Below are 25,942 nucleotides of genomic sequence, written 5' to 3'. Positions count from 1 at the left end.
AAATATAGAGCTATTATTTATGAAAAACCGACCTATTATATCTGGATATTCTCCATCTCATTAATCTTCATGGGGATACGTTTAAGTGAGATGAAGAAGAATCATTCAAGCATTTATGATGACCCAATTCATCTCCGGATTGATTGTGTAAGAGTTTATATAAAACTCACATGCTCAAATAAATATTTGACTGTCTGACCATCTGTTCGAGCAGATGAGTTCCATGTAAACTTGGCCTCTGAAACGGTTGAGAAAACTCAAGCATTTATGATTATGATGACCCAACCCTCCCTCCCTCCCTCCATCCCTCTCTTCTCTTTTTCTAGATATCTCACAAATTCTTATCATCATATTCATAATTTCTCCCCAAGTATTCCCCTATGCATTGTTTTTGGTATATACTAAAACATAAAATCCAACAACAATTCTTTACTTAATAATGTATAATATCTAAAATCCTTTTTTTCCTCCTTATAGTAATTTTTTTTTTTTTTTAATTTTTTTAATGTCAGTTATTTAAAAATGAGACCTACTATTTTTCCAACTCCTGTCCAACTCTCATCCAACCCTTTTTTAAACCAATCATTAGATCTATTTTCCAATCCTACATGTGGGTTAAAAAATCTTCGATGGTTGATTTTAAAAAAGTTGTGAGAGTTGAAAAAATAACATTTTTCTTTAAGAATACAAAAGAAAAAGTAACTTAAATTAAACACATGCATCATGTCAATCAATATAAAATCGGTGTGAAGAGTAACATTACTCCATCAAATAATTCGAGTAAAGCAACTCTATTATAAGAAAAAAGAAAAGAAGTAATGATAGTACTCTTCACACCCATTTATCATAGTCATTTCACATCAATTAATGTGATGTGTTTTAAGTATATAACATAAGAAACCACTTAAAACATGTTACATCAAATGATGTGAAATGACCATGAAGAGTAGCATTACTCTAAAAAAAAATATCATATTTTCATGAAAACACACAAATAAATGAGTATGAATACAATAACATATTTGGAAACTTATAATAGGATTAAGGTTCTCTATATTTTCTAGATAATTTCATAATTGGGATTAACCCCTATCTTTGAGGAGTTGCCCGAATTGCATACAATTCGGACAAACAATCGCAGGAAATCATTATTCTCAATTCTCATAACTATTATTAGATTTACAACTATTTTACAACTTTTTTGACACGGGTGAGCATATGATTAATTAGATGATGTTAAAATTATTGTTTTACTGGTTGATCTGTCTTAAACCAATTGCTAACCCATGTTAAAAGTTATAAAGAAGTTATCAAATAGTTGTATATATGTGAACCATTACTCTTATTTTTAAGTAGACAGTTGACTGTTGAGTTGTTACTATCTCATTATTGCAACATTAAAAAGGTTTCTCCTTTTTCTTACAAAAATTTATTGCATCTCACCTAATCCAAACCACATAATGTTTCAATCATGTTTCACCTAATTTTAATTTATTCATTATTACAATTAGATTTACTCACGTTTCAATAAATATCTCATGTAATTAGTGTCATTAAACTATTGTATAAGTGATAACCGTTATACAATTAGATGATGTAGGCAGTCTTATTCAAATCATGCTGCAAAACTGTCCCGTCTGTTTCTCCCTCTCTAAATCTTTCTCTTCCCCACTATCTGCTCTATACTCTGACTATTCCCTACACACAAAAGCCATGCCCCAAGAGTCGATTCCCCACCATCTACAATAACTCTATAAAACAAAGAAAGATATCATTACACAGAGTCAGAGAGAGAGAGAGAGAGAGAGAGAGATGAAGGGAAGGAAGAGCAGTCACACATTGTTGAGAGGAGGGAGGAGAGAGTGCAGTTACAGCCATGGTTTCTCTTTAGCTCAGATCCAATCACTGGCTGCCATCTGTGAGGCTCTTATCCCTCCCCTGCCATGGGACAGCATCGGCAGGGAGAAGAACCCAGCTGATCACCAGTCCCTCCATTCCTTCTACAAAGCTTCTGGGTCTCAGCCTCCAATCCCTGATGAGGTCAATTCTTGTCTATATATATATATATATATATATATCCTATCAATATGTACAAGAAAAAAACATAACAAAAAAAAAAAAAACAATTTTGGTAGTTGTCATCATGTAAGCAATATGTATAACATGTTTAATTTCTCTTTGAATGGAAAACAGGTAGCAGAGCTCATTGTGAAGAGGTGTATACCACAGGCTGTGTTCCTAGTGAGAGTAGTTCTGCAGATGCTCTCATTCAGACTGGGAACACTATTGCTTTGTGGGTATCTGTGCTTTAATGGGAAATGGCCATTTATTCTTAACTTCTCCAATATTTCTTTGGAAAAGAGAGAAGAAATTCTCAAGAAATGGTCAAGAGAAAGGCATCTGGTACCCTTAAGGATAGTGTTTGTGGCTATTAAAATGTTCTGCTTCTTTAACTTCTTCTCAAGGGTAATGCTTTTAATCCACTATGGTATCTCACCCTTCTACTTCTAAATTATTGTCTATTTTTGTTGGGTACTAAGAAACAGTTCTCACAAAGAATTTTCTGGTGAGTGAGAAGAAAGTTTAGCTATCTTAGCTACATGATGTTTTAGTGGTTTTGGTCTTTTCCTTTTGCAGAGAGAAATAGAAAACAACTGCTGACATCTTATCTTGGATGTTTTGTGTATATATAACGTTTGGAAGACTAATTTCTGAAAACTGTTTTTGGAAAAACCTTTTTTTTAGCAGGACATTATTGATGCATGCTTTTAGTAGTTGCTATATGTACAATTTCCTTTTTCTTCTGCATTATGGTTTCAAAATTAGTTTCATAAAAGGAAATGCTTTGAGTACCGCAGCTTTTACTACAATTTTTTTACAAATTTGACCCGACAATCTATAATTGGTGAAATGTTTATTAAGCTTTTGATAAAAAAAAAAAAAAAAAAAACATAAATTAGTTTTTTTTGTAAATGCTTTAAGAAGCTACTTTTTTGTTTTTTACTTGAAAAAAATGTTATGATGTAACATAAAGTGTTTTATGAGTATTTTGTGATTTAGATTAATATTTTTGTCTTGTAAACAGAAGACAAAAGGTATAAAGAAAAAGTGTTATGATCAAACAAAACCAATTGGGTTTGCTTAGTTCTTAAAACTGTATGATAACTCCAAGATTAGTACTTAAAACTAAACATTATTTTTAATTAAATAATTTTGATTTTATCACCTTAATTAGTATATAATTTATTAAGATACTAAGAAGAAAAAAAATCCTCTACAAAAGGTAAATGTTGAGGTAGCAAAATCGTAACTATTTTATTAAAATATAGTGGTTAGGATTTTAAGATCTTTGATTTAGAATTTTCTAAGAAATCAAAAACATCTTTTAACTACTATTTTAACTTCGAGAGATTGGAAGACTTGGTCTCTTTCTATTTTCCTTGTCCTTTTTATTTTCAAGCATTTAGGTTAAGGAGTTTAAGGAGAAAGGTCCGTTTGGGTCTGCGATTTTAAAATGTGCGACTTGAAAAAATGATTTTTAAAAACACAGTTAAGCGTCTGGTAAAATCACAGTTTAGTCTTTAAAATCGCAAGTATAGCCTTTTAAAATTCTGCGTTTTCAAAAAAACACCTCATTACCTGCGATTTGAAAATGCAATTTTCTGCATTTTCAAATCACAATTTTTTAAAAACGCAATTCTTAAACGATTCATTTTCTACAATTTGGTTTAACATTGCACTTTTTGTTTACGAAATCCCAATTCCAAACGCACCCCAAGAATGATCTTGCATCTTTTCCCCTTTATCATCTAGAGGCATAGAGGAGATTTATCATCCATTAATCTTTTATCCATGTTTGATTAAATTTGCCATCTTTAGGTGTTAAAGAATATTGGTATATCTTGGATCCTGCAAAGGAAATCTATAAACTTGCATCTGTCTATAAAAAGTTTCTCCTTTTTACTTTTTCCATTAAGAGTTTTGAGTTATTATTTTTCATCTTTCTACTTGTTGCAGACAGATGAATACAAAACTTCTCATTTTTATTGTTCCCATTAAGATTTTTGAGGTTTTTTTTTTTCTTCAATTTTTCTGCTTATTGCAGACTGATGAAAATTCAGAAAATCCAGCCTGGGAAGCAATCGGGTACCATGTTGACACCAAGGAAAAATTGACAAAACCACATGAGGAGAGGCCACTCCAGAAGGGAGTGATAGAAACTATGTATGAAAGTGACTCCACAATTGTCCAATCTCTCACCCAAAAAGGCCTTGAAGTCACTGAAGATTCAGAGCAAAGTGTATACAAGATCAAATGTGACGTTGTTGTTGTTGGTTCTGGTTGTGGTGGAGGGGTTGCAGCTGCAGTGCTTGCAAGCTCTGGCCAAAAAGTAATCGTCCTTGAGAAGGGAAACTATTTTGTGCCTGCAGACTATTCTTCTTTAGAAGGGCCTTCCCTGAATGAGCTATATGAATCAGGTGGACTAATGTCAACTCTTGATGGGAAAACTATGATCATGGCCGGCTCAACAGTGGGTGGAGGCTCTGCCATAAACTGGTCTGCATCTATCAAAACACCAGATTCAGTTATCCGAGAATGGTCTGGGGATCACAAGATCCCACTTTACGCAAGCTCTAGCTATCAATCTGCCATGGATGCCGTTTGTAAGAGGATTGGTGTCATAGATAAGTGTACAGAAGAAAGCTTTCAGAATCAAGCACTCCGAAAAGGGTGCGAGACGCTTGGTTTGAAAGTTGAGAAGGTGGCAACAAATTCCTCAGAAAATCATTATTGTGGTTCTTGCGGTTATGGTTGTAGAGCAGGAGACAAGAAAGGCACTGATTCAACTTGGCTGGTCGATGCTGTGAACTGTGGTGCAGTGATCCTAACGGGAAGCAAAGCTGAGAAACTCATACTAGTGAATGAAAAGAATGGAAGGACGAGAAAGAGATGCCTGGGAGTGATTGCAACAACATTGAGTGAGACTCTGAAAAAAAATTTGCAAATTGAGGCCAAAGTAACAATTTGTGCATGCGGGTCTATTTTGACTCCCCCTCTAATGATCTCTAGTGGCTTGGAGAATCCAAACATTGGCAGAAACCTCCACCTCCACCCTGTTCAACTGGTTTGGGGATACATTCCAGAAAATACATCGAATCTCAAAGGCAAAACGTATGAGGGAGGCATCATTACCTCGCTCCATAAGGTGGTTTCAGAAGAATCCGATGTCCGGGCTATTATAGAAGCTTCTGCACTTGGACCTGCCTCTTTTAGCGGATTACATCCATGGGTTTCGGGGCTCGACATGAAGGAAAGGATGGTGAAGTATGCCAGAACTGTTACCCTTTTGGCATTGGTAAGAGATCAGGGTTCAGGAGAGGTGAAGGCAGAGGGTAAGATTAAGTATCGATTAAGTCGTACTGACGAAGAAAATCTTCAAGCTGGGATGAGGCAGGGTTTGAGGATTTTGGTTGCCGCTGGAGCCGTTGAAGTGGGTACGTATAGGGGTGATGGCCAGAGAATTAAATGTAAAGGAATCAAGGAGGAGGATTTGGAGGAGTTCTTGGACACAGTCACAGCAGTTGGAGGGGCAATTTCAAGGGGAGAACATTGGACCGTATATTGTTCTGCACATCAGATGGGAAGTTGTAGAATGGGTGCCACAGAGGAAGAAGGTGCAGTCGATGAGAATGGTGAAAGTTGGGAAGCAAAAGGGTTATTTGTATGTGATGGAAGCCTTCTACCTACTGCAATTGGGGTCAATCCCATGATTACCATCCAATCCACTGCTTACTGCATTTCCAAGAGGATTGCAGAGTCCTTGAAAAAGCAAAAATTCTACGAGTAGAATTTGGCTTAGGTACTGTAACAAAAAAAAAACTACAGCATATATTTGGTAGTTTTTTCTACAGTGTAAGAGAATAATCTAAAATAAATTCTTGTAATGAGAAAACCAAATAATTGATTGTGTAATGAGAGAACCTCAATAAATTATCTTCTTCCTAGCTTCCCTTCCGGTCCAAGTCTTTTTTTTCTTTTTTTTTTTCTTGGTTTTGCAAAAAAAGAAAATTTTTATCCATTGTGTAGCCCACCACACACTCATCCTTGTCCAACATGGAATTCATGGTCTCTTTGTATCAGAACAATTATCAATGTTAGAGAAATCTAAAAGTTCTGGTGGAAGGAATTTACTCCAACTCCAAAACTTTTAACTTTGCTACAATTGACTCCTCTTGCATGGTAGGAGTTTTCTGAAAAGATGAAAGGAACTCTGCTTGGTTTCTTACCAAAGGCAGAGATTTTGTTCTTATTTATTAATCGAGAGTTACACTGTTAAGCTCAATGAGCTGAATACATACGAAAGTCTAAAACTAAGTGTCAAGAATAAATAAAATCAGACCATGATCCTATGCAGATTACATAACCTTTGCGTTTGCTCAGATTTAACACAGGTTTGGCCTTGTGTTTGTTTTTTCCGAGGTTTTTCTTGACTTTGTGAATTAAGTAAAGTGAATTGTTTCTGCTGTTTGCTTGGTTTAGTGGTCTGGTGGTGCTGCTAAAGAATGCCTTTGCCGAGCTGCTACTTTTGGTTTTGAAAAGAGACGACGCTTAAGAATATTGGCTGAATTGATCACATCACCATTTGTGTCCTTTCCCTTTGCTTGCCTTTGACAATTTGTGGCTGCTTTTTGGTGCATGGATTCTATCATTTTGTTGCTGGAAGTGGTTAGCTAATAACACGTACATGGGCTGAATTGATCACATCACCATCATATCATAATATTGCCAACAAAGTATTTGTCATTTCTAAATTGAAAAGAATATTTAGAAAAATATACATGCCATTCCATCAAATAAGACAAGTCACCTAAAATGACATGATTGCAATTCCATATAAAAATGACATAAATTTATTACAAACTGAAAATGATGTGTCAATGATGTAAACAATATTAATAATATTAAGTTAAATCAATAATGATAATAATAAAAGTCATTATTTGTATCATGCAAGTAATTGCTCAATTAATACGTTTTTAGATCAATATCATCCTAAGTGCACTCTCTTGATTATGCATCAAAGATGACCATTAGATTGTGCCGATAAAGATTCCAACTGTACTCCCCGCTCACCCTATTGGAGGCTGTTCCCCTGGAAGTTAAGCCCAACTTGGTAGTCTTCTGATTCTTCTCCAACCACATTTCTAGTAATGAAAGATTCCCAATATGATATTTAAGCAAATTTACATTTTAATTTGATATAATAGTAGTAATTGACCAAGAGGAAATTAGAAAGAAAAAAAATAGTTAATTGCTAGAATTATACCTGTGTCAAGTTATCCAGCAATTGAACTTGTCTTGCACAACAAGCATGCTGTTGTAAGTCACTAACACAACTAGAAGCAAGTATTGTTTTGGTTTGAGATATAAAACTCTTTTGTCATTCTAGTGCACCTTTCAACCTTCTTTTTGGACACCCAACTGTAAGTTTTCTTTTAATCCCATGTATGGCTTGGGAAGCTACATTCTCATTGGACTCAAAACTATTATCAACTTCACCTTGGACCTTTAGTTGACCCTCCAAGCCACTAGAATAACATCTTTTTCTCATTTCTTGCAAATACTTGAATAATTTTTTTTCACATTTATCGACACATTCATACATCGTCTCATTCTCTGCTGCAAATGTGGAAATTTCACGAAAACTATGACTTAAGTGGGAGTAACGCTTTCCTATTAACTCTTGGGAAGTAGCATTATTAATATCAATGTCACGATAGTCGTTGATAACACCAACATTTGCGTCTTTTGTCCATCTTTTAAATGCATAATGGTTTGAAAGCCTCGTCATGTTTTTTTTTGTCAAGAACTTTCAAAGCATGAATACATAGAATTCCTACAAAGCTAAATTTCATGCAACTACATTGGAGAGTAGCTGTTGAGGCCTCAAATTTAACGAGATGTTCATGAGTTCTCTGCCTATATTTAACTTTGTACTCCGTGACAATATCAGATTTACTGGCCTTGTAAATAGTACAATCCCCCATCTTCATGGATTTATTTTGGAACATTTATAGGGTTTACAACTTCACATCATCTCTCAACATCTCTACATCAACTTATAAAAACAGGTGTTGTATTATGTTTTTCACTGACTGAAATTTCCATACGGCATCTGCTGCTTATTCTAAGAAAATAATTATTACAAAATCACAAGATTGCTATCATGCAATTATCAGAATAATACCTAAAAATGTTCTCAAAAAAACAAAAAATAAAGAGAATAATACTTAAAAATAAAGAGATTGAAATAATATGCCATCATTATGATGGTAAGAATACATATTGAAAAAGTGTGTAATTGGTGTTTTTCTAACATATCCCCACATGTAAATGAACACATAACATTTTTAATTATTGGGTTAGAGGAAGTTTCCTCCAACCCTTGGGGAAAATCTTTGTCAAACAATCTTCTTCAAAGAATTTCGGTGATAGAATTCTCATAGTATTCCCATAATATTTCCATGATATTTTCAACAATATATATTCTTATGATCATAATGACGGCATATTATTTCGGGATATGTTAGAAAAAACACAAATTACACTCTTTACACACCAATTAATACTCACATGGAGTGGCGCCCACCACTACATGGGTCCCACTCATGTGAGTAACTGGTGTGTAAAGAGTGTATAATTGGTGTTTTTGTATCATTACTCTTACATGTAAGATGTACATACATTTTTAATAGTTTGAAGGGAGATGTTAGAAAATATTCTAGCATTTACCATATATGTTTGATTTATCGTATTTGATTTATTTTGTACATTAATTCTCTGTTTTATATTTCCTAGTCTAGGTCAATTTATGTTTTCTTGTATAACTCGATTTAAGTTTACTTGTATAGGTCAATTTATTCAATTATAAATAGGTCACTCTTGTACACAGTTTAAGACACACAAAAATATAGTATTCTATTCAGAATTCTCCAGTTATTTTAACAGCAATGACAAAGTTGAAAGAAAATTTATTAAAAATACATATACATCTCACATGCAAATGGGCACATACATTTTTACAGATCGGATGTGAGGAAGTTATTCCCCAACCCAATTTAAAGGAAAGGTCGGTCCATATTTTTAAAATTTTAAATTCAGTCAAATTGCATGTTCCAAGTGATCATTCAATATAACGCACCCACGATTTGATAGAATCATATAAATTGCGAGGAATTATCTTGATCCCCCATATTTCAAAGTCACGCACTCATTTCATAGTCAACACACTCAGAAGGCCACAACTATAGCAAACGTATGAATGAGGGATGAGCATAGTCTATCTTCTAGACAATGAAAAAAACTTTCCACCAAAATGTTCAACTAGACTACAAGAGGAAACAAATTCCTCTCATACTATTAAACCTTTAGTCTTTGGTTTTGATGGTATTTGATTTTGATTATTTTGTCTTAATTACTATAAAATATTTCCCACACCCAATCCATAGTTACAGAAAAAAATGATAAAGACGAAAAGCCAACAAATCAACATGACAAATCCCTCAATCCTAACCATTTAATTTAGTATTGGGTTCGCAGGCCATGTCAAAAATTGTCTGACATTATGTCACGTATCGAGTTCGGGTCATGTTAAAACATATGTAGAAGACTATATAGGTCAACTCTAACTCAATCTATTAATTAAATCGGTCAAATTCTTCAATCCTAACCATTTAATTACGTATAAAAAATTGACGGCTCTAGACCTAGCTCCAATAACAGGTGACCGAGTGGAGTGGAAGACTACTATCACGCCCACCACAGGTCCACAGCCAATGACTTTGATGGATTTCTTACTTTGAAGTTTGAACTAAACACATGATTACAAACATTGGGCTATCGGAGACGCGTTAGTCCAATGGGGCTAGGCGTTGACTGCACTCTTCCTCCTCCTTCTTCTTCTATTCACACTATATTTCTGGCGTCTCTCTGCAACAACTTGCCCCAACTAGGGAAGGAGAGCATCATTCATGCTCCACGCGCGGCAGCTCTTTCTAAAAGCAATGCCCCGCCCATTACTTTCGCCGATATGGCTGGCCACTCTGTTTCCCCGTGATCCGTATACAATTATTGCTTGAATAAAAGTAGTCCAACTTTGTTGGCGGACTAAATTTTTCTAAATTGTTGAATTTGGGGTAAGTCTAAATCTGCATAGACTTATTATTTTAATAACTTGTTTGTTTATGTTTTTGTTTTGAAGACAGAAAACAAAAAATTTTAAGAAAAGTGGCCGAATTTTCTACAAATGAGAATTACTTTCGTTGTTTATACAAATTTTGTAAAGAATATTTGCAAGAAACTTTTTTTTATTTTTGGGAATACGAGTATTTGATGCTTCGGTTTCTCCTTCTTAGGATCCGTTTCGGTTTGCAATTTCAAAAAGTGAGATTTAAAAATAGCGATTTTAAAATATGCAATCTGACAAAGTGATTTTTAAAAACGCAATTAAGCTTTTGACAAAATCGCAGTTTGACCTTTAAAATCGCATGTTAGCCTTTAAAAAAATTTCGTGTTTCCACGTTTTCAAATCGCAATTTTTCCTAAGATATCTTAAGTTGCTCGCGGTATTTTGATTTTTATTTTTGACATGTCCACACAAGAGAGAGGGAGGGGGGGATTCAAACAAGTGACCTCTGCTTCATGAGGCGTGGTCTACAACCAATTGAGCTACCCCTTAGAGACAGTTACTTGTGGTATTTACAAATGATTTTTAGATATATCAATATGAAATACTTTTATTTCTAGAGAAAAAAAAAATAAATAAATAACGGATACAAGGCTTTTAAATTATTAAGTAGTAATAATTATATCGTAAATAAAAAACGTTTTTATATATTATTCATCAAAGAATTGTTGTTGGATATATATTCGTTTATTGAGAATACCTTCTGTCAATGATATTCATTTCGACGTAACAAAAAATGGTGGCGGTTGTCCCATGAAAGTTATACTGTCCGAGAGTAAAAAGCTTAATCTCAAAAAATTGTCTACGAATAAAAACGAAAACCATTTTTCGAAATTAAGGTTGTGTGAGCTTATCTGTATGGTTATGCACTCTTCGAATATGAATTCATTTTCTGAAAGATCTTGACTTTCGTACTTTGGTGGGTCTCCGAGATCCTTTCGATAACCTATGTTGTGTTGAAGGGATGTTTATATGATCCAATCGATTGCGTAAAGCCCGTGGTAGCAACGGAACGTAGACTACTCAAAAAAATTTCATTTCATTTATTTTCTGTCGTAATTTATAGTTGAATAAAGAATTCGGAAAATAAAATCTAAACAAAATATAAATAAAAGAATGAATTAATGAAATGTTAAATAAGTTTTATGGTCAAATCAAATATTTTTTGTTACACTAAACACCGAAAAATACAAATACAAAAACAAAACAAAAAAAAAAAAACAAGCAAACACAAACACAAACACAAACAAACGGAACATAAGCTTAGGTGTAAATTCACTAATTTATAGCCTCTAACAAGAGATTAACACACATTGGCTTGGAAGACTGGATCCTTGAAACAAAGCCAATCCATTCAATTCGGAGTTATCTTCCTCTGAAAATGATGTGACTTTTAAAATTATTATAAAATTAAAATTCAATAGTAATTTATCATAAATCAAGTGATGATTTTAAAAGTCACATTATTTTTTGGAGTAATAGAAGAGTAACTTCTAGCATTACTCGTTCATCAGCTGACGGACTGCCCGCTTCTTGCACTTGTCAATCGTGTAATTCCATTAGATCTTCTTCTCCATTATTTTTCCTCAATCAGCGCCTCTGTCATCTCAGAAATGTAAGATTTCTTTCTCATTTTCTTTTCTATACGTTTACTTTTTAATTGGTTTGGAAAATCCGCATAGTTTCATGTACGTGGTTCGTGAGATTAAAACAATTTTTTTCTTTTTCTTTTTTCATTATTGTTCTGTAATTTTTACTCTTCGTGTCTGCGTTTCATTGTGTATGTGGATAGCATTCTACATCTGTTTGGTTACTGAGAATGAAAAAGAAAATTTAGCTTTGCTCTGCCTACACAATGCAATGGTGCGGGTGGTTAATTGTTTTCTGGGTTCAGAAAGAAATTGAAAAGAAAATGTATAAGTCATATAATGGGAAGACAATGAGAAAAATTAAAAAAAAAAATAAAAAATAAAAAATCTTGCAGATCTGAGAGCAGAGACACTGGTTGAGGAAAAAGAATGGAGAAGAAAGATATGAAGAAATTACAGGATTGACAAGCGGGAGAAGCGGGAAGTCCGTAGGCTGAAACACTCTGGTTGAGCTCAACCGGAGAAGAGCCGGTTAGTTATATATAAGGGTATTTTAGTAATTAACCAGTATTTTCGTGTACATGATATTAATTTGGTGTTCCAACTTCCAAGTGATAAGTCAATCTCACATTGGATGGGGTTTCCGCATGGGATAAGGATTTACGGTAATTCTTTGTTCCAGTTGCTGGCTAATCTCAGGGACCAGTAGTGCAATTATCCCTAAATATAAAGCGGAATATAAATAAGGATACAAATAATTACTTGTTTGGGTCTATGTTCTTTGGTTTTGTTTAAACTATAATAGACTCGTATTTATAGGAGAATTAGGGTAAATGTAAATATAATACAAATAGATTTTAACAAACTAGATAATAGTCTTCAACTAAAACTAGATAATAGGTTTATTCCTTTTGTTACAATTAGAGTTTCAATAAATAACTCATTTAACAGCCATATCCCATAGAATTTAGAGGGGTTGACTAATTAAGATTCTGCAGCAAGGCTTTCACGTCTCTTTCTCCCTCTCTCTGAATCTTTTCTGGACCCGTAGGCCATAGCGTATCTGTTCTATCCTGACTGTTCCAACTACCCTACACCACAAAAGCCACGACCAAAGAGTCGAGCCCACCATTTACAAGAACTCTATAAAGCACAGAACGATATCACTGAAGATCAACACGAGAGAAAAAAATAAGAAGAAGAAGAAGAAAGATATCATTACAGAGAGAGAGAGAGAGAGAGAAAGAGATGAAGGGAAGGAAGAGCAGTCACACATTATTGAGAGGAAGGAGGAGAGAGAGCAGTTACAGCCATGGTTTCTCTTTAGCTCAGATCCGATCATTGGCTGCCATATGTGAGGCTCTTATCCCTCCCCTGCCATGGGACAGCATCAGCAAGGAAAACCCAGCTGACCAGTCCCTCCATTCCTTCTACAAAGCTTCTGGGTCTCAGCCTCCAATCCCCGATGAGGTGAATTGTCTATATCCTATCTTTCTAATTCTTTTTCGGTATTTAAAATTCTTCTAAGTATATTATGGCTGGTGGCTAGAACACAGGGGAGATGTCTTATGCCATTTTTGCTGCTGGGGTTGTGTTGAAAGCAGAGATCATCTCTTCTTTTATTGTAGCTTTAGCAGGAGGATTTGGAGAGAGCTAATGTGTAAAAATCTGATTGGATATCCTTTCCTTAAATGGGAGGATGGTATATAGAAGCATGAAACAGAGTTTATGTAAACTCAGTTGGGGTGCAGCTGTTTATCACTTTTTCTTCTCTTTTTTTCTCTATGCAATTCAGGAAATGGAAAGGGAAAAAAAAACTGTTCTATAATTAATTTTGGTAGTTGTCATCATGTAATTAATATGTATAACATGTTTTTTTCACTTTGAATGGAAAACAGGTAGCAGAGCTCATTGTGAAGAGGTGTCTGCCACAGGCTGTGTTCCTAGTGAGCTTAGTTCTGAAGTTGCTCTCATTCAGACTGGGAACACTATTGCTTTGTGGGTCCCTGTGCTTTGATAGGAAATGGCCATTTATTCTCAAGTTCTCCGATATTTCTTTGGAAAAGAGGGAAGAAATTCTCAAGAAATGGTCTAGAGCAAGGCGTCTGGTACACTTAAGGATGGTGTTTGTGGTTACTAAAATCTTCTGCTTCTATAACTTCTTCTCAAGGGTAATGCTTTTAATCCACTATGGTATCTCACCCTTCTTATATTTCTAAATTAGGTACTAATGCTCCGTTTGTTTCGACGTAAAATAATTTTCGTCGTAAAATATTTTCGACGAAATTATTTTCAGAAAAAATAATTTTTTCGAAAATATTTTCCGGCATTTGGTTCGTACAAAAAAATTACGAAAGGTAAAAATCCGGAATCTGACAACGTCCGGTCGCCGTTGCCGGATTCCGGCGAGCATTTTTTGCCGGATTCCGGCCGGACTCCTCCATATCCGGTCATATTTGGCCGAATTCCGGCCATTTTGGCCAGATCCGGTTGGCTTCTGACCATGGTTGGATTCTGGCCAATTTCGGCCGGAATCTGATCGGCCGGCATCCAACTACGATGGCCGGTTTACTTTTTCATGTCAGGTTTGCTTAACATGGAAATCCAAATTAGGATTACGATTATCTGGATGATAACTCCAAATTTGTTCTTAAAACTAATTTTTATTTTTAATGAAATAATTTAGATTTTATCACCTCAGTATATAATTTAGTAAGATACCAAAAAAAAAAAAAAAATCCTCTCCAGAAAGTAATTGTTGAGGTAGCAAAATCTAAACTATTTTATTAAAATATAATGGTTAGGATTTTAAGATCTTTGATTTAGAATTTTCTAAGAAATCTAGAACATCTTAATAATTACTATTTTTAACTTTGAGAGATTGGAAGACTCAGTGTCAACTTTGATCTCTTTCTATTTTCCTTTTCCCTTTTTATTTTCAAACATTCAGGTTAAGGAGTTTGAGGAGAAAGTTCAATTTGAACTCCAATTTCTCAAGAAAGTAGGAACATTACATTTGAGTCCTAGTTACATTTGGAATATTACAGAAAGTAGGAATGCTATTGCATCTTTTCCCCTTTATCATCTAGAGGCATAGAGGAGATTTATCATCCATTCTTTTATCTATGTATGATTAAATTTGCCATCTTTAGGTGTTAAAGAATATTGGTATATCTTGGATCCTGCAAAGGAAATCTATAAACTTGCATCTGCCTATAAAAAGTTTCTCCTTTTTACTTTTCCCATTAAGAGTTTTGAGTTATTATTTTTCATTTTTCTGCTTATTGCAGACTGATGAAAATTCAGAAAATCCAGGATGGGAAGCAATCGGGTACCACGTTGACACCAAGGAAAAATTGACAAAACCACATGAGGAGAGGCCACTCCAGAAGGGAGTGATTGAAACTATGTATGAAAGTGACTCCACAATTGTCCAATCTCTCACCCAAAAAGGCCTTGAAGTCACTGAAGATTCAGAGCAAAGTGTATACAAGATCAAATGTGACGTTGTTGTTGTTGGTTCTGGTTGTGGTGGAGGGGTTGCAGCTGCAGTGCTTGCAAGCTCTGGCCAAAAAGTAATCGTCCTTGAGAAAGGAAACTATTTTGTGCCCGCAGACTATTCTTCTTTGGAAGGGCCTTCCTTGAATGAGCTATATGAATCAGGTGGACTTTTGTCAACTCTTGATGCGAAAACTATGATCTTCGCCGCCTCAACAGTGGGTGGAGGCTCTTCTGTAAACTGGTCTGCATCTATCAAAACACCAGATTCAGTTCTCCGAGAGTGGTCTGTTGATCATAAGATCCCACTTTATGCGAGCTCTAGCTATCAATCTGCCATGGATGCCGTTTGTAAGAGGATTGGTGTCACAGATAAGTGTATGGAAGAAAGCTTTCAGAATCAAGCACTCCGAAAAGGGTGTGAGAATCTTGGTTTTAAAGTTGAGACAGTCGCAACAAATTCCTCAGAAAATCATTACTGTGGTTCTTGCAGTTATGGTTGTAGAACAGGAGATAAGAAAGGCACTGATTCAACTTGGCTGGTCGATGCTGTGAACTGCGGTGCAGTGATCCTAACAGGAACCAAAGCTGAGAAACTCATACTAGAGAATGAAAAGAATGGAAGGATGAGAAAGAGATGTCTGGGAGTGATTGCTACTACTTTGAGTAAGACCATCACGAAGAAGCTGCAAATTCAGGCTAGAATAACAGTTTGTGCATGCGGGTCTCTCTTGACTCCTCCTCTAATGATCTCTAGTGGCTTGAAGAATCCAAACATTGGCAGGAACCTCCACCTCCACCCTGTTCAACTGGTTTGGGGATACATTCCAGAAAATATATCGAATCTCAGAGGCAAAAATTTTGAGGGAGGCATCATTACCTCGCTCCATAAGGTGGTTTCAGAAGATTCTGATGCCCGGGCTATTATAGAAGCTTCTGCCCTAGGACCTGCCTCATTTAGCGGATTACAGCCATGGGTTTCAGGGCTCGACATGAAGGAAAGGATGGTGAAGTATGCTAGAACTGTTAACCTTTTTGCATTGGTCAGAGATCAGGGTTCAGGAGAGGTGAAGGCAGAGGGTAAGATTAAGTATCGATTAAGTCGTACTGACAAAGAAAATCTTCAAGCTGGGATGAGGCAGGCTTTGAGGATTTTGGTTGCCGCTGGAGCCGTTGAAGTGGGTACGTATAGGAGTGATGGCCAGAGAATTAAATGTGAAGGAATCAAGGAGAAGGATTTGGAGGAGTTCTTGGACACAGTCACAGCAGTTGGAGGGGCAGGTTCAGGGGGAGAACATTGGACCGTATATTGTTCTGCACATCAGATGGGAACTTGTAGAATGGGTGCCACAGAGGAAGAAGGTGCAGTCGATGAGAATGGTGAAAGTTGGGAAGCAAAAGGGTTAATTGTATGTGATGGAAGCCTTCTACCTACTGCAATTGGGGTCAATCCCATGATTACCATCCAGTCCACTGCCTATTGCATTTCCAAAAGGATTGTAGAGTCCTTGAAAAAGCAAAAGTTTTAGGAGGATAACTTATGTCTTCCATTCTATATTTTGAATGTAGTCTAGCAGTATGATCTGCAATAAAGATTTTGTGTAATGAGAAAACCAATAATTGACAGTTTAATGAGAGAACCTACATAAATTATCTTATTCCTTCATCCTCAATTTCTTTTTTATCATGGAGTAAAACCAATACGATGGAGAGAGCAACGAGACAAATATTTGTTAATTTTTTTTTATTTTATTTTTTTAAGTGTTCTGATATAACATAAAAGTAAAAACAGTTTTTAGTGTTATGTTCTAACAAACGGGACTCCCCCTCATGGTCTAGAATTGACAGGTTTCTCCTTTCTATGTATTGGGAGGCTCACCTTCTGGACGTTGTCCAAAACAAGTTACTCAGATTTCTTTTAAATCATTTTCCTATACCTCTTGATTGCGGTGATTTTCAGAGGGGTAGAAGTTACTTTAAAGTTGGAAACATGTGGTTGAAAAGTGATAGATTTGTTTAAAAGGCGAGACACTGGTTGAACTCTTACTTTCAGAATTTGGATCCTCTCTATTCGGATCCTCTCCATTTCTCTCCATTTTGTTATAAAGTAGGGGTATAGTTGTCTTTTTACATTCTATGAAAATGTAAAAAGACAACTATATTCCTCCTTTATAAGTAAACGGAGAGAATCCTCTCCATTTCAAATGAAGAGGATCATGTTCCCTGCTTTCAAGGGTGCCCCAGCTTTGTCTTTAGCTTAGAAGTTAAAAGCTCTGAAAGCCGACTTAAAGAAGTGGAATGAAATAGAGTTTGGTAATGTTGAATAGAGAAAATGGCTCTTTTTGATGACCTACAAGACCTAGATATGGCTGAGGAGCAAAGGCCTCTATTTGGGGAAGAGAAATTGAGGAATGGCCCTGTTTGGCAGCCCCTTCCCCTTCCCCTTTCCTTCTTTTCACTTCTCTCAAAAAACATCAACTTCAAAACATTTTTAATTTTTTTCACTTTTTATATCACATCAACAATTTTTTATTATTATTTAAATAAAAAAAAAAAACCCACTCTAATACAAATTTTTTTTCCACTTTTTTATATAAATTCTTTCTACTTTATATCACATCAATCACTTTTTATAACCACTTCAAAAAAAAAAAAAAATCCCCTCATACTTAAGGGGAAGGGGTTACCATACAGGGCACAACAGAGTTGGAAAAGACTACTCTTTTGGAGGATGTGTGTTAGAGGCAAAAATTGAGGGTGCTATGGCTAAGAGAGTGGGATAAAAATACAAAGTTCTTTCACTGGATTTGCTAATTCTAATAGTAGTTACAACACTATATAGAAGTTAGTTATCAAGGCCCTTTGGGTAAGTGGTTATTAAGGTTTGCTGTGGAAAGAGAGGCTTTTTGGCGTCAGATTATGAATAAAAAGTATGGGAGTTTGGTGTGAGGATGGTTTAATAAGGGGGTCAATTAAGCTTATGGAGTGTATCTTTGGAAACACATTAGGAGAGGGTGGGATGTTTTCTATAGTTCTATCAGTGTGAAGTTGGGAATGATTCTTTTCCGAAGTTATTTCGTCTAGCAAGGAATAAGGATGCAAATTATGCAATGGCGGCTGGCCTTAGGAGTCTTAGCAATGATTCGATTCATTTTGACATGAACTTCACCATGTTGGTGCATGATTAGGAGGTGGACCTCGGGATCTCATTTCCTCTTTCTTCAATGTTTTGTATTCCACAATTTCCACTAGGTGGGCCGGGAGGGCATTGAATGACTATATTGGGCGCCTTCAAAAAGATATTTTTAGGTCAAATCTTTTTACAAGGTTCTTCTTTTTAACATGGACTCCCATTTCCTTGAAAAAACATTTGGAAGACTAAAGCGCCTTTGAGGTTGGCTTTCTTTACTTTGACAGCTTCCCTCGGGAAAATTCTCACTTTGGATAATCTTTACAAACGTTACAACATAGTGATAGATTAGTGTTTTATGTATAAAAAGAGTGGGAAACATTGGATTATGTTCTTTTTCGTTGTGATCACTAGAGAGATATGGATTATGGTTTTTCAAATGGTTGGGGATAGAGTGGGTTATGTCTAAATGGGGGAGGTAGATCTTTTGGTGTGTTAGAATAGGAGGGTCGGCCGGAATGTGGATTATGGTTTTTCAAATGTTTGGAATAGAGTGGTTTATGCCTAAATGGGGTGGTGGATCTTTGGGTGTGTTGAAATAGGAGGGTCAGTCGAAATGATATCATTATTGTTTGGAATGCAATTCTTTCATTTTTATTGTGGTACATTTCAAAAGAAAGGAACACTCAAAACTTCGATGATCAAAAGAGGAGCTCGGATCTACGAACTTGTTTTCTTAAAGCCTTAATTGAATGGATCTTTGCTACCACCTTTCTCCATGTCGCAAGCTATGCAGATTTTTGTGCTATTTAAAAAATAAAATAAAAAATAAAAATTTACCAAACAAAGCCCTTGGTCGTCGAAACTCGAAAGAGGAAGAGACTCGATGCCATTATTAATTTCTATTGTTCCCTTTATTTTATTTTATATTTACATCTCGCTATTAAAGGTCTCCATGGGTTATCTAAAAAGACAATCATTTTTCTATTGTTTAATATATATATATATATTGTATACAATTATAGAACTGTAATTCGCATCAAAGATCATAATTCTTACTTAGCAATCATCTAATAATGAGGTTTTTCTCTCCCCTTTGTAACAGACATTTTCTTCATAAAACAAAGGCACACACGCATACTATAGAACTCAATTCATTTATGGGCATGAGTGTTTTTCTAGGTGTAAATAACTTCAGAGCACCATTGCTCAGCTTAAGTTGAAGGAGATCAGGAAATAAAACTAAACTGGATAATAAAAATAATTTGAGGAAACCCAACCTTATTGGGAAAGCTTTGACAATTGTTCTAGATTCAATCAGAATCTTGCATCGATTCCCTTTTTACCGAAACTACGTCTATATGTATTCCCGCAGAAAAACGCAAGCAGCAAATCAGATTCACCGCAAAAAGAATCATGCTGAAACAGATAAAATTATGTAGGAACCAAGGGATTCCCTCACTTGTATGCTTTAACTGCTTTCTCGGCAGCATCATCAAGGTCTTCGGCCGTTATCAATGCCATACCGCTTTCCTGCAGACCGATCAGTAATCAAGATGAAAATAACCATACACTTTTATTCCAATTTATCAAAGATGATTCTAATGACATTATGAATTTCTGTCCAAAGATTTGACATCAGATCAAGTTTCATGTTTACCTTTAGAATTCTCTTTCCTTGGTCAACATTGGTGCCTTCAAGCCGAACAACCACTGGTACTTTCAGTGATACCTTCAACACAAATTCATTCAAATTCAGCGCAATAGCTTGAAGGCAATAAATTCATTCAAATTCAGCTAAAGGCAAAAGAAAATCAACAAATTATAATAAAAGAAGATTCTGCCTTCGTTCCTTTTGGCATTTACTTTTTCTGTTTACTTTTGCGTTTAGAAATATCAAATACTTCTTAATTACCACGTAATACCATTTCTTCATTGAAAGTTTTATAAATTTTATTTCATAACGGCATCATAAAAATATAAGAGGAATATGTGTGAAAGACCAAAAAAAAAAGAGTTTGATGGGCTGCAGGACAGTGGATATGAGAAGATAACCAGTTCCAAAAACTAGCAAATGTTCCAAATGATTCAAATGAACATGAGATAATCAGACACAGATCTAACCTGCTTGGCAGCATTGACAATTCCACTAGCAATTATGTCGCATTTCATTATTCCTCCAAATATGTTCACTAGAATTGCTTTCACCTTGTCATCAGAGGTCAATATTTTGAATGCCTCAACCACCTGCTTCATATAATTTGACAATTAAAAAAATGGTAACTAAAAAGTTGTTTTCTCAAGGCAAGTAACAAGTCAAATTCATGACAATTAAGAGATTGTCCAAGATCAGACTCAGAAAATGGCTAATAAACAATAAAAAAAAATAAAAATAAAAAATAAAAATAAAAGCATTTATAAAATATCAGTTTTGTCAAAAGAAAATCCCAATGAACAAAACATCACAAATACACATGGCAGGCGAGAGCACACTGAGAGAAAATTCAGCATTATAAGTATTTATGTTATTGAAAAGCCAAAAGTATATAATTGATAAATAAATAAAATACTTGATTACAACAAGGGGCACAAAACGGCTAATGACATATAAGCAGTAATAACCAATTCTTAAAAACAACAATCCTAGAAGTTAAGTCATTACCTGGCCTTCAGAAGCATTCCCACCTACATCTAGAAAATTGGCAGGAGTTCCCCCGTGCAATTTAATTATGTCCATTGTGGCCATTGCCAATCCTGCACCATTCACCATGCAACCAATCTCTCCATCTAAGCCAATATAATTTAAATCTGCTTTAGCAGCAGCCACCTATAAGAAGATAACAAAAGATGCATAAGTAAAAAATTTTATTGCTGCTGGTTAGTCTAATTTTATGGACATGGTGTTTTGCATGTCTGTATTTCAAGCAGGATGTCTATTTGTACATGCCATGAGAAATAAAATTCAGTCCTCTGTGCTCAAAAGTCCACAATTGCAGTGTTCTATCGTCTCACAATCAACCCAAATGGTTGGCTTTCACATGACCAACCAAAAAAAATTAATTTTCCGTTTGTTTTGACAAAAAATGTTTTCCATCGAAAAATATTTTCAACAAAATCATTTTTCAGAAAAGCCCTCAATTGCAGTGTTTTATTGTCTCACAATCAACCCAAATGGTTGGCTTTCACATGACCAAGCAAAAAAATTAATTTTCCGTTTGTTTTGACAAAAATTGTTTTCTGTCGAAAAATATTTTTCAGCGTTTGGCTTCAACGGAAAATTAGCAACGGCAGCAAACGGCCGGTGACTTCCGGCAACCTCCAGCAGAGGTCCGGCAATATGAGAAGGAGAAACTCAAACTCATAAAATGCTTTACAAAATTTAAAAACGAAAACCATATTCTGAAACTAAAGCATCTTTTTTGGTCAAACCGAAGATATTTTCAGTTTGACTATCATTTTCGATCGCACCAAACACCGGAAAATACAGATAACATTTTTTTCAGAAAATATTTTACATCGAAACAAACGGAACCTAAGAAAAATCATTTCAAATAAATAAGTATTATAAGAAAAAACAAACACCTCCCGAGGATCCTCCTGCGAAGGATCACGGAGAGCAAATATCTCTTTCTGACGATAGGCAGCATTGTCATCAAAGTTCAACTTAGCATCAGCAGCTACCAACTGCTTATCAGAAGTCTCTGCAATGGGATTGATCTGCCCAGAAGGACCAAAGTTCATCATTCAGACTACAATATCCGATGGAAAAAATAAAATGAATAATTATGCCACCATGCAAAATTTGCAATTTAAAAGCAAATGCTCACTTCCAACATTGTGCAGTCACACTTGCAAAAAAGCTCATACAATTTCTTCACTTGCTCAATTGAATCTTTCCTATCAGCCACTGTGGGAGCCAAACCATCAACAACCTTTGTGGCATCTTCATCAGTTATTCCTTTGAAAACATCAATAGGCACCTATCAAAACAACGTGTCTATTACAGTTCAATGTAGCAGAGGAGGAAGAGACTGCCTCAATAACAATGATAAACCATCAAAAATAAAATAAGAGGATAATAACCTTTATAATCATATCAGGAAATTTCTCTGCAAGGTCTTCAATGCTGGTTCCTCCCTTTCTACAGGCAATTATAAGCTGGGGAAAAAAGATATGCAAAAGCATATTGGATTTAGGACTATTATGCCTAACCAGAAATAAGGATAGAATGTCTGAACGTGTTGACAAAGAAAATAAAACTAATCGTTCACATCAAATAAAAAGATTAGACGCTAAATTTGAGAGCATACCGGCCCAGCAGTTTTACGATCCAGAGTGATAGCAAAGTACATCTCATTGACAAGTGATAATTTTTCACACAAGTACACCTGTATAAGGAAAAATAAAGAAACTGTACCTCAAATAAGCACTAGATAGCAAAGCATACTGAGAGTTTCCATGAAGGGAACCAAGACAAAAGAAATATACAAAGACAAACATATATTCCGATTGGTAAGTTATACACACACCCCAGTAGGCCTTGAATCTATCTCACCCTCCACCCTCTTCCTATAGCAGGGGGAGGTGCCATTTGAGCTAAAGCTCATTGGCCTAAATCAAGTTACATATTGATGCCCAAGTTCAACTTGAACACAAAAATATTGGCAACAAAAGAACAGAAACAAAACTAGTCATAAAATGAAGCTGGCAGCGCTATAAGAATTTATAATCCCAAATAGACTGAATTAAAAATGCCTGACCTTGCTGACAACTTTGCCTTGGGGACCAGTTTGTTTGGTAACAAGTATCTGCCCAAGCATCTTCCCTGAATACAATAAAATTGTGAAATCAAAATAGGGGAGAATGCTATAAAAAGGCTTAAGTTTAACAAAATGAAAACTTACAAATCATACAAAACACATAAATACAGCCAGCACACCCAACAAGATTGAACTTGTGACCTTACCCTATTCCCTTACTTAGGGGAGGAGGAGTTGCCATTTGGCAAAAGACCATTGGCATTCTTATAGAACAAACTTAAGATGTATTGAAGTTCCCAGTTGTGCACATTTGAAGATAAGATACCCATATATTGAAATAAACTTTACCCACAAGCAGCAATTGCAAACTTATAGTCCTCCAAAGTAGCTTGAGATGGATCAATCCAAAAGTAGAACCAATTTAAGCATCCTACGTTGGTTTGGCTTAATATGTTGGGGCCTAGAACGGGACCAGAATTGAAGTAGTATGAAAACAAATATTAACTGTTCCAGGTAGATTAAAGTTCACTGACCCAGCACAAGGAAACAAACCAATAATACATTCGACCATTCCAGCATGAACGGAGGGTTATTGTTCCCATAGAAGAGGGGATGCAATCCCACATCGTCTTAGACAGGGAAGCATACCTACATAAAGATACAAACTTGCTTCTCTTTTTACACGGAAAATGAAATAAGCCAGCAATTGGCTTTAATACAGTGAATAGGCTAACCATGTTGGCCCTTTAGAGTTCATTCTATGCAAAAAGTTTATCCTTAAAATAGCTCATTAAATTTTACATGTACTTCATATAACATTAAGCCAGACTGGTTTGCTAGTAGGGATTTGATCATTTGAGTTTGCTCAACTGTCACAGACATGGAAAAATATATGTTTATAATAAAGAATCTGTCAATATTTGAAAAATGAAACCAAACCAAACCAATCCCAATAATTTCAGACTGAATTTGTCAATGATACATTTTATTAGGCGGGGTATGGTATTGGGTATGTATAACAGAGATAAACCCCATCTTGTTATAGACAAGGGCCAAGAATAGACATGCAGCAGAACTAGAATATTACCATGTAGGCATGCAGTACTAGATCCCTACTAGAGGGACAAATCGACAATAAAAGAGATTACATGCAAGCTAAACAAAGAAAAACAAATTAAACCACACTCTTGAGGAAAAAAAGAAACAATCTTCAGTACCAGCTATATCTTCAACCTGATCAGCCTTAACAATATGAACTCCACCCTTAAGACCACTTTTAAAGGTTCCCAAGCCTCTCCCACCTGCCAAAATTTGGCTTTTGACCACCAACTGTATCATAAAATCAAAGTTAGCGTTCCTCTCTTGCTAAGATGTACAAAAATGACAGGAAAGAAAATTTTAAACTTCCATCTGTTTATCATTCAGATCCCAATAACACAAAGATTTGGGCCAAATACAACTAGATTGCACAACTTCATTTTTTCTCTTCTAAAACAAATAATATAAACGTAGGAGGCAAAGTGATACTTTCCATTCATCTCCTCAGTTTTCACATCGACCAAAAATAAGTCATTCTCTTCTTGAAATAAAAGAACACGGTAATGCCTTGAATACAAACAATTACCTCGCTTTCATTGGGAAATACATCATGAATCGCCTTCCTGACTTCATCAACAGAAGAAGCGGCCACACCTTTTGGAACATTGATCCCGTACTTGCCCATCAACTCGGCCCCCTGATTTCAACCGGAGAAAAAAAAAGGGTTAATCGCCACGTCCAATCAACGTTTCCGAACCAATTCGCAATCCCGCAAAATCACGTGACTGAACCAGCACAATACCCACATGTTTTTCACCAAAAGCACAAATATTTCGTGAAAATATAAACAGAAATACACACTGTTTGGTTGCCGAGAAAACGCCGGAACGCATAAACAAAAAAAAATAGAGAGAGAAAAATCCTTCCCTCAGTTGGCAACTTGGCCCCAATAAACGCCCTAGATCGGTAAAATGAATTCTCAAAATTGTTTATGAAACCATAACAACATAAGCCATAAAAACACAAGTTCTTTTTTATTTTATTTTCCATGATTTTATCAAGAACCAAACAGCAAAAGAAAATAAAAAATCAATCTTATTCCAATGAGTACATATATATATACACATATTACATATACATGTGCGTGCGTGCGTGTGTGTGTGTGTGAGAGAGAGAGAGAGGGGGACCTGATACTCGTGAATGTTGAGGCGGCGGAGCTGCTGTTGCTGCCATTTTCCGGCGACGGAGAGAGAACTAGAGACGAGCTTGCTGAGCAATCCTCTCACCATTCTTCCAAGACTTATGCAAAACGGCCACAGAGAGATTCAGAGAGGTCGGCGCGAAAACCTAGACCGCAAGCTCTCAAACCCAGTAGAGAGCGAGAGAGAGGGAAAGAGAGGTGCTTGCCGGAGGCGGAGTGTGATCCGGTCAAAGTGGGAGCGAAACGGGACCCTAGATATTAAAATCTATTTTGTTTCATTTTTTACCCACAATTTTTCTTATTTGTCAACTTTGCCCCCTTTATTTCTTTTATTTTTTTCTTTTTTCTTTTTTCTTTTTTCTTTTTTATCTTGTTTTCTGTTTGTTTCGACGTAAAATATTTTCGACGATAATTTTCCTGAAAATATTTTTTAGAGTTTGGCTTGTACGAAAAAATTACTAATGGCGTAAAACGAAATTC

General features: G+C 35.6%; 3 protein-coding genes across 3 annotated transcripts; 2 read left to right on the top strand and 1 right to left on the bottom strand.

Moving 5' to 3' along the window:
* Positions 1-1,673: 1,673 nt before the first annotated feature.
* LOC133856594 (long-chain-alcohol oxidase FAO2-like) lies at positions 1,674-5,973 on the top strand. Its single transcript, XM_062291654.1, has 3 exons — positions 1,674-2,040; positions 2,194-2,466; positions 4,106-5,973. Exons 1-3 carry the CDS (start codon positions 1,813-1,815, stop codon positions 5,846-5,848), a joined length of 2,244 nt encoding a protein of 747 aa, XP_062147638.1. The 5' UTR covers positions 1,674-1,812; the 3' UTR covers positions 5,849-5,973.
* A 7,000-nt stretch (positions 5,974-12,973) lies between these two features.
* Positions 12,974-16,965, top strand: LOC133857717 (long-chain-alcohol oxidase FAO2-like). Its single transcript, XM_062293043.1, has 3 exons — positions 12,974-13,305; positions 13,734-14,006; positions 15,126-16,965. Exons 1-3 carry the CDS (start codon positions 13,084-13,086, stop codon positions 16,860-16,862), a joined length of 2,232 nt encoding a protein of 743 aa, XP_062149027.1. The 5' UTR covers positions 12,974-13,083; the 3' UTR covers positions 16,863-16,965.
* Positions 16,966-19,601: 2,636 nt separating this feature from the next.
* On the bottom strand, positions 19,602-25,711 carry LOC133857684 (succinate--CoA ligase [ADP-forming] subunit beta, mitochondrial). The gene is made up of 12 exons (XM_062292983.1): positions 25,449-25,711; positions 24,848-24,958; positions 24,441-24,552; positions 23,224-23,288; positions 22,774-22,851; positions 22,547-22,621; positions 22,291-22,443; positions 22,046-22,180; positions 21,126-21,290; positions 20,588-20,710; positions 20,124-20,195; positions 19,602-19,996 (listed from the first exon to the last, which is right to left on the bottom strand). The coding sequence occupies exons 1-12, from the start codon at positions 25,548-25,550 to the stop codon at positions 19,922-19,924; spliced, it is 1,266 nt and encodes a 421-aa protein (XP_062148967.1). The 5' UTR covers positions 25,551-25,711; the 3' UTR covers positions 19,602-19,921.
* Positions 25,712-25,942: the final 231 nt, after the last annotated feature.

Source organism: Alnus glutinosa, chromosome 14, assembly GCF_958979055.1.
Source record: "Alnus glutinosa chromosome 14, dhAlnGlut1.1, whole genome shotgun sequence".
Lineage (NCBI taxonomy): Eukaryota > Viridiplantae > Streptophyta > Magnoliopsida > Fagales > Betulaceae > Alnus > Alnus glutinosa.
Note: the sequence above shows the minus strand (reverse complement) of the source record. Positions and strands in the feature narration are given on the sequence as shown.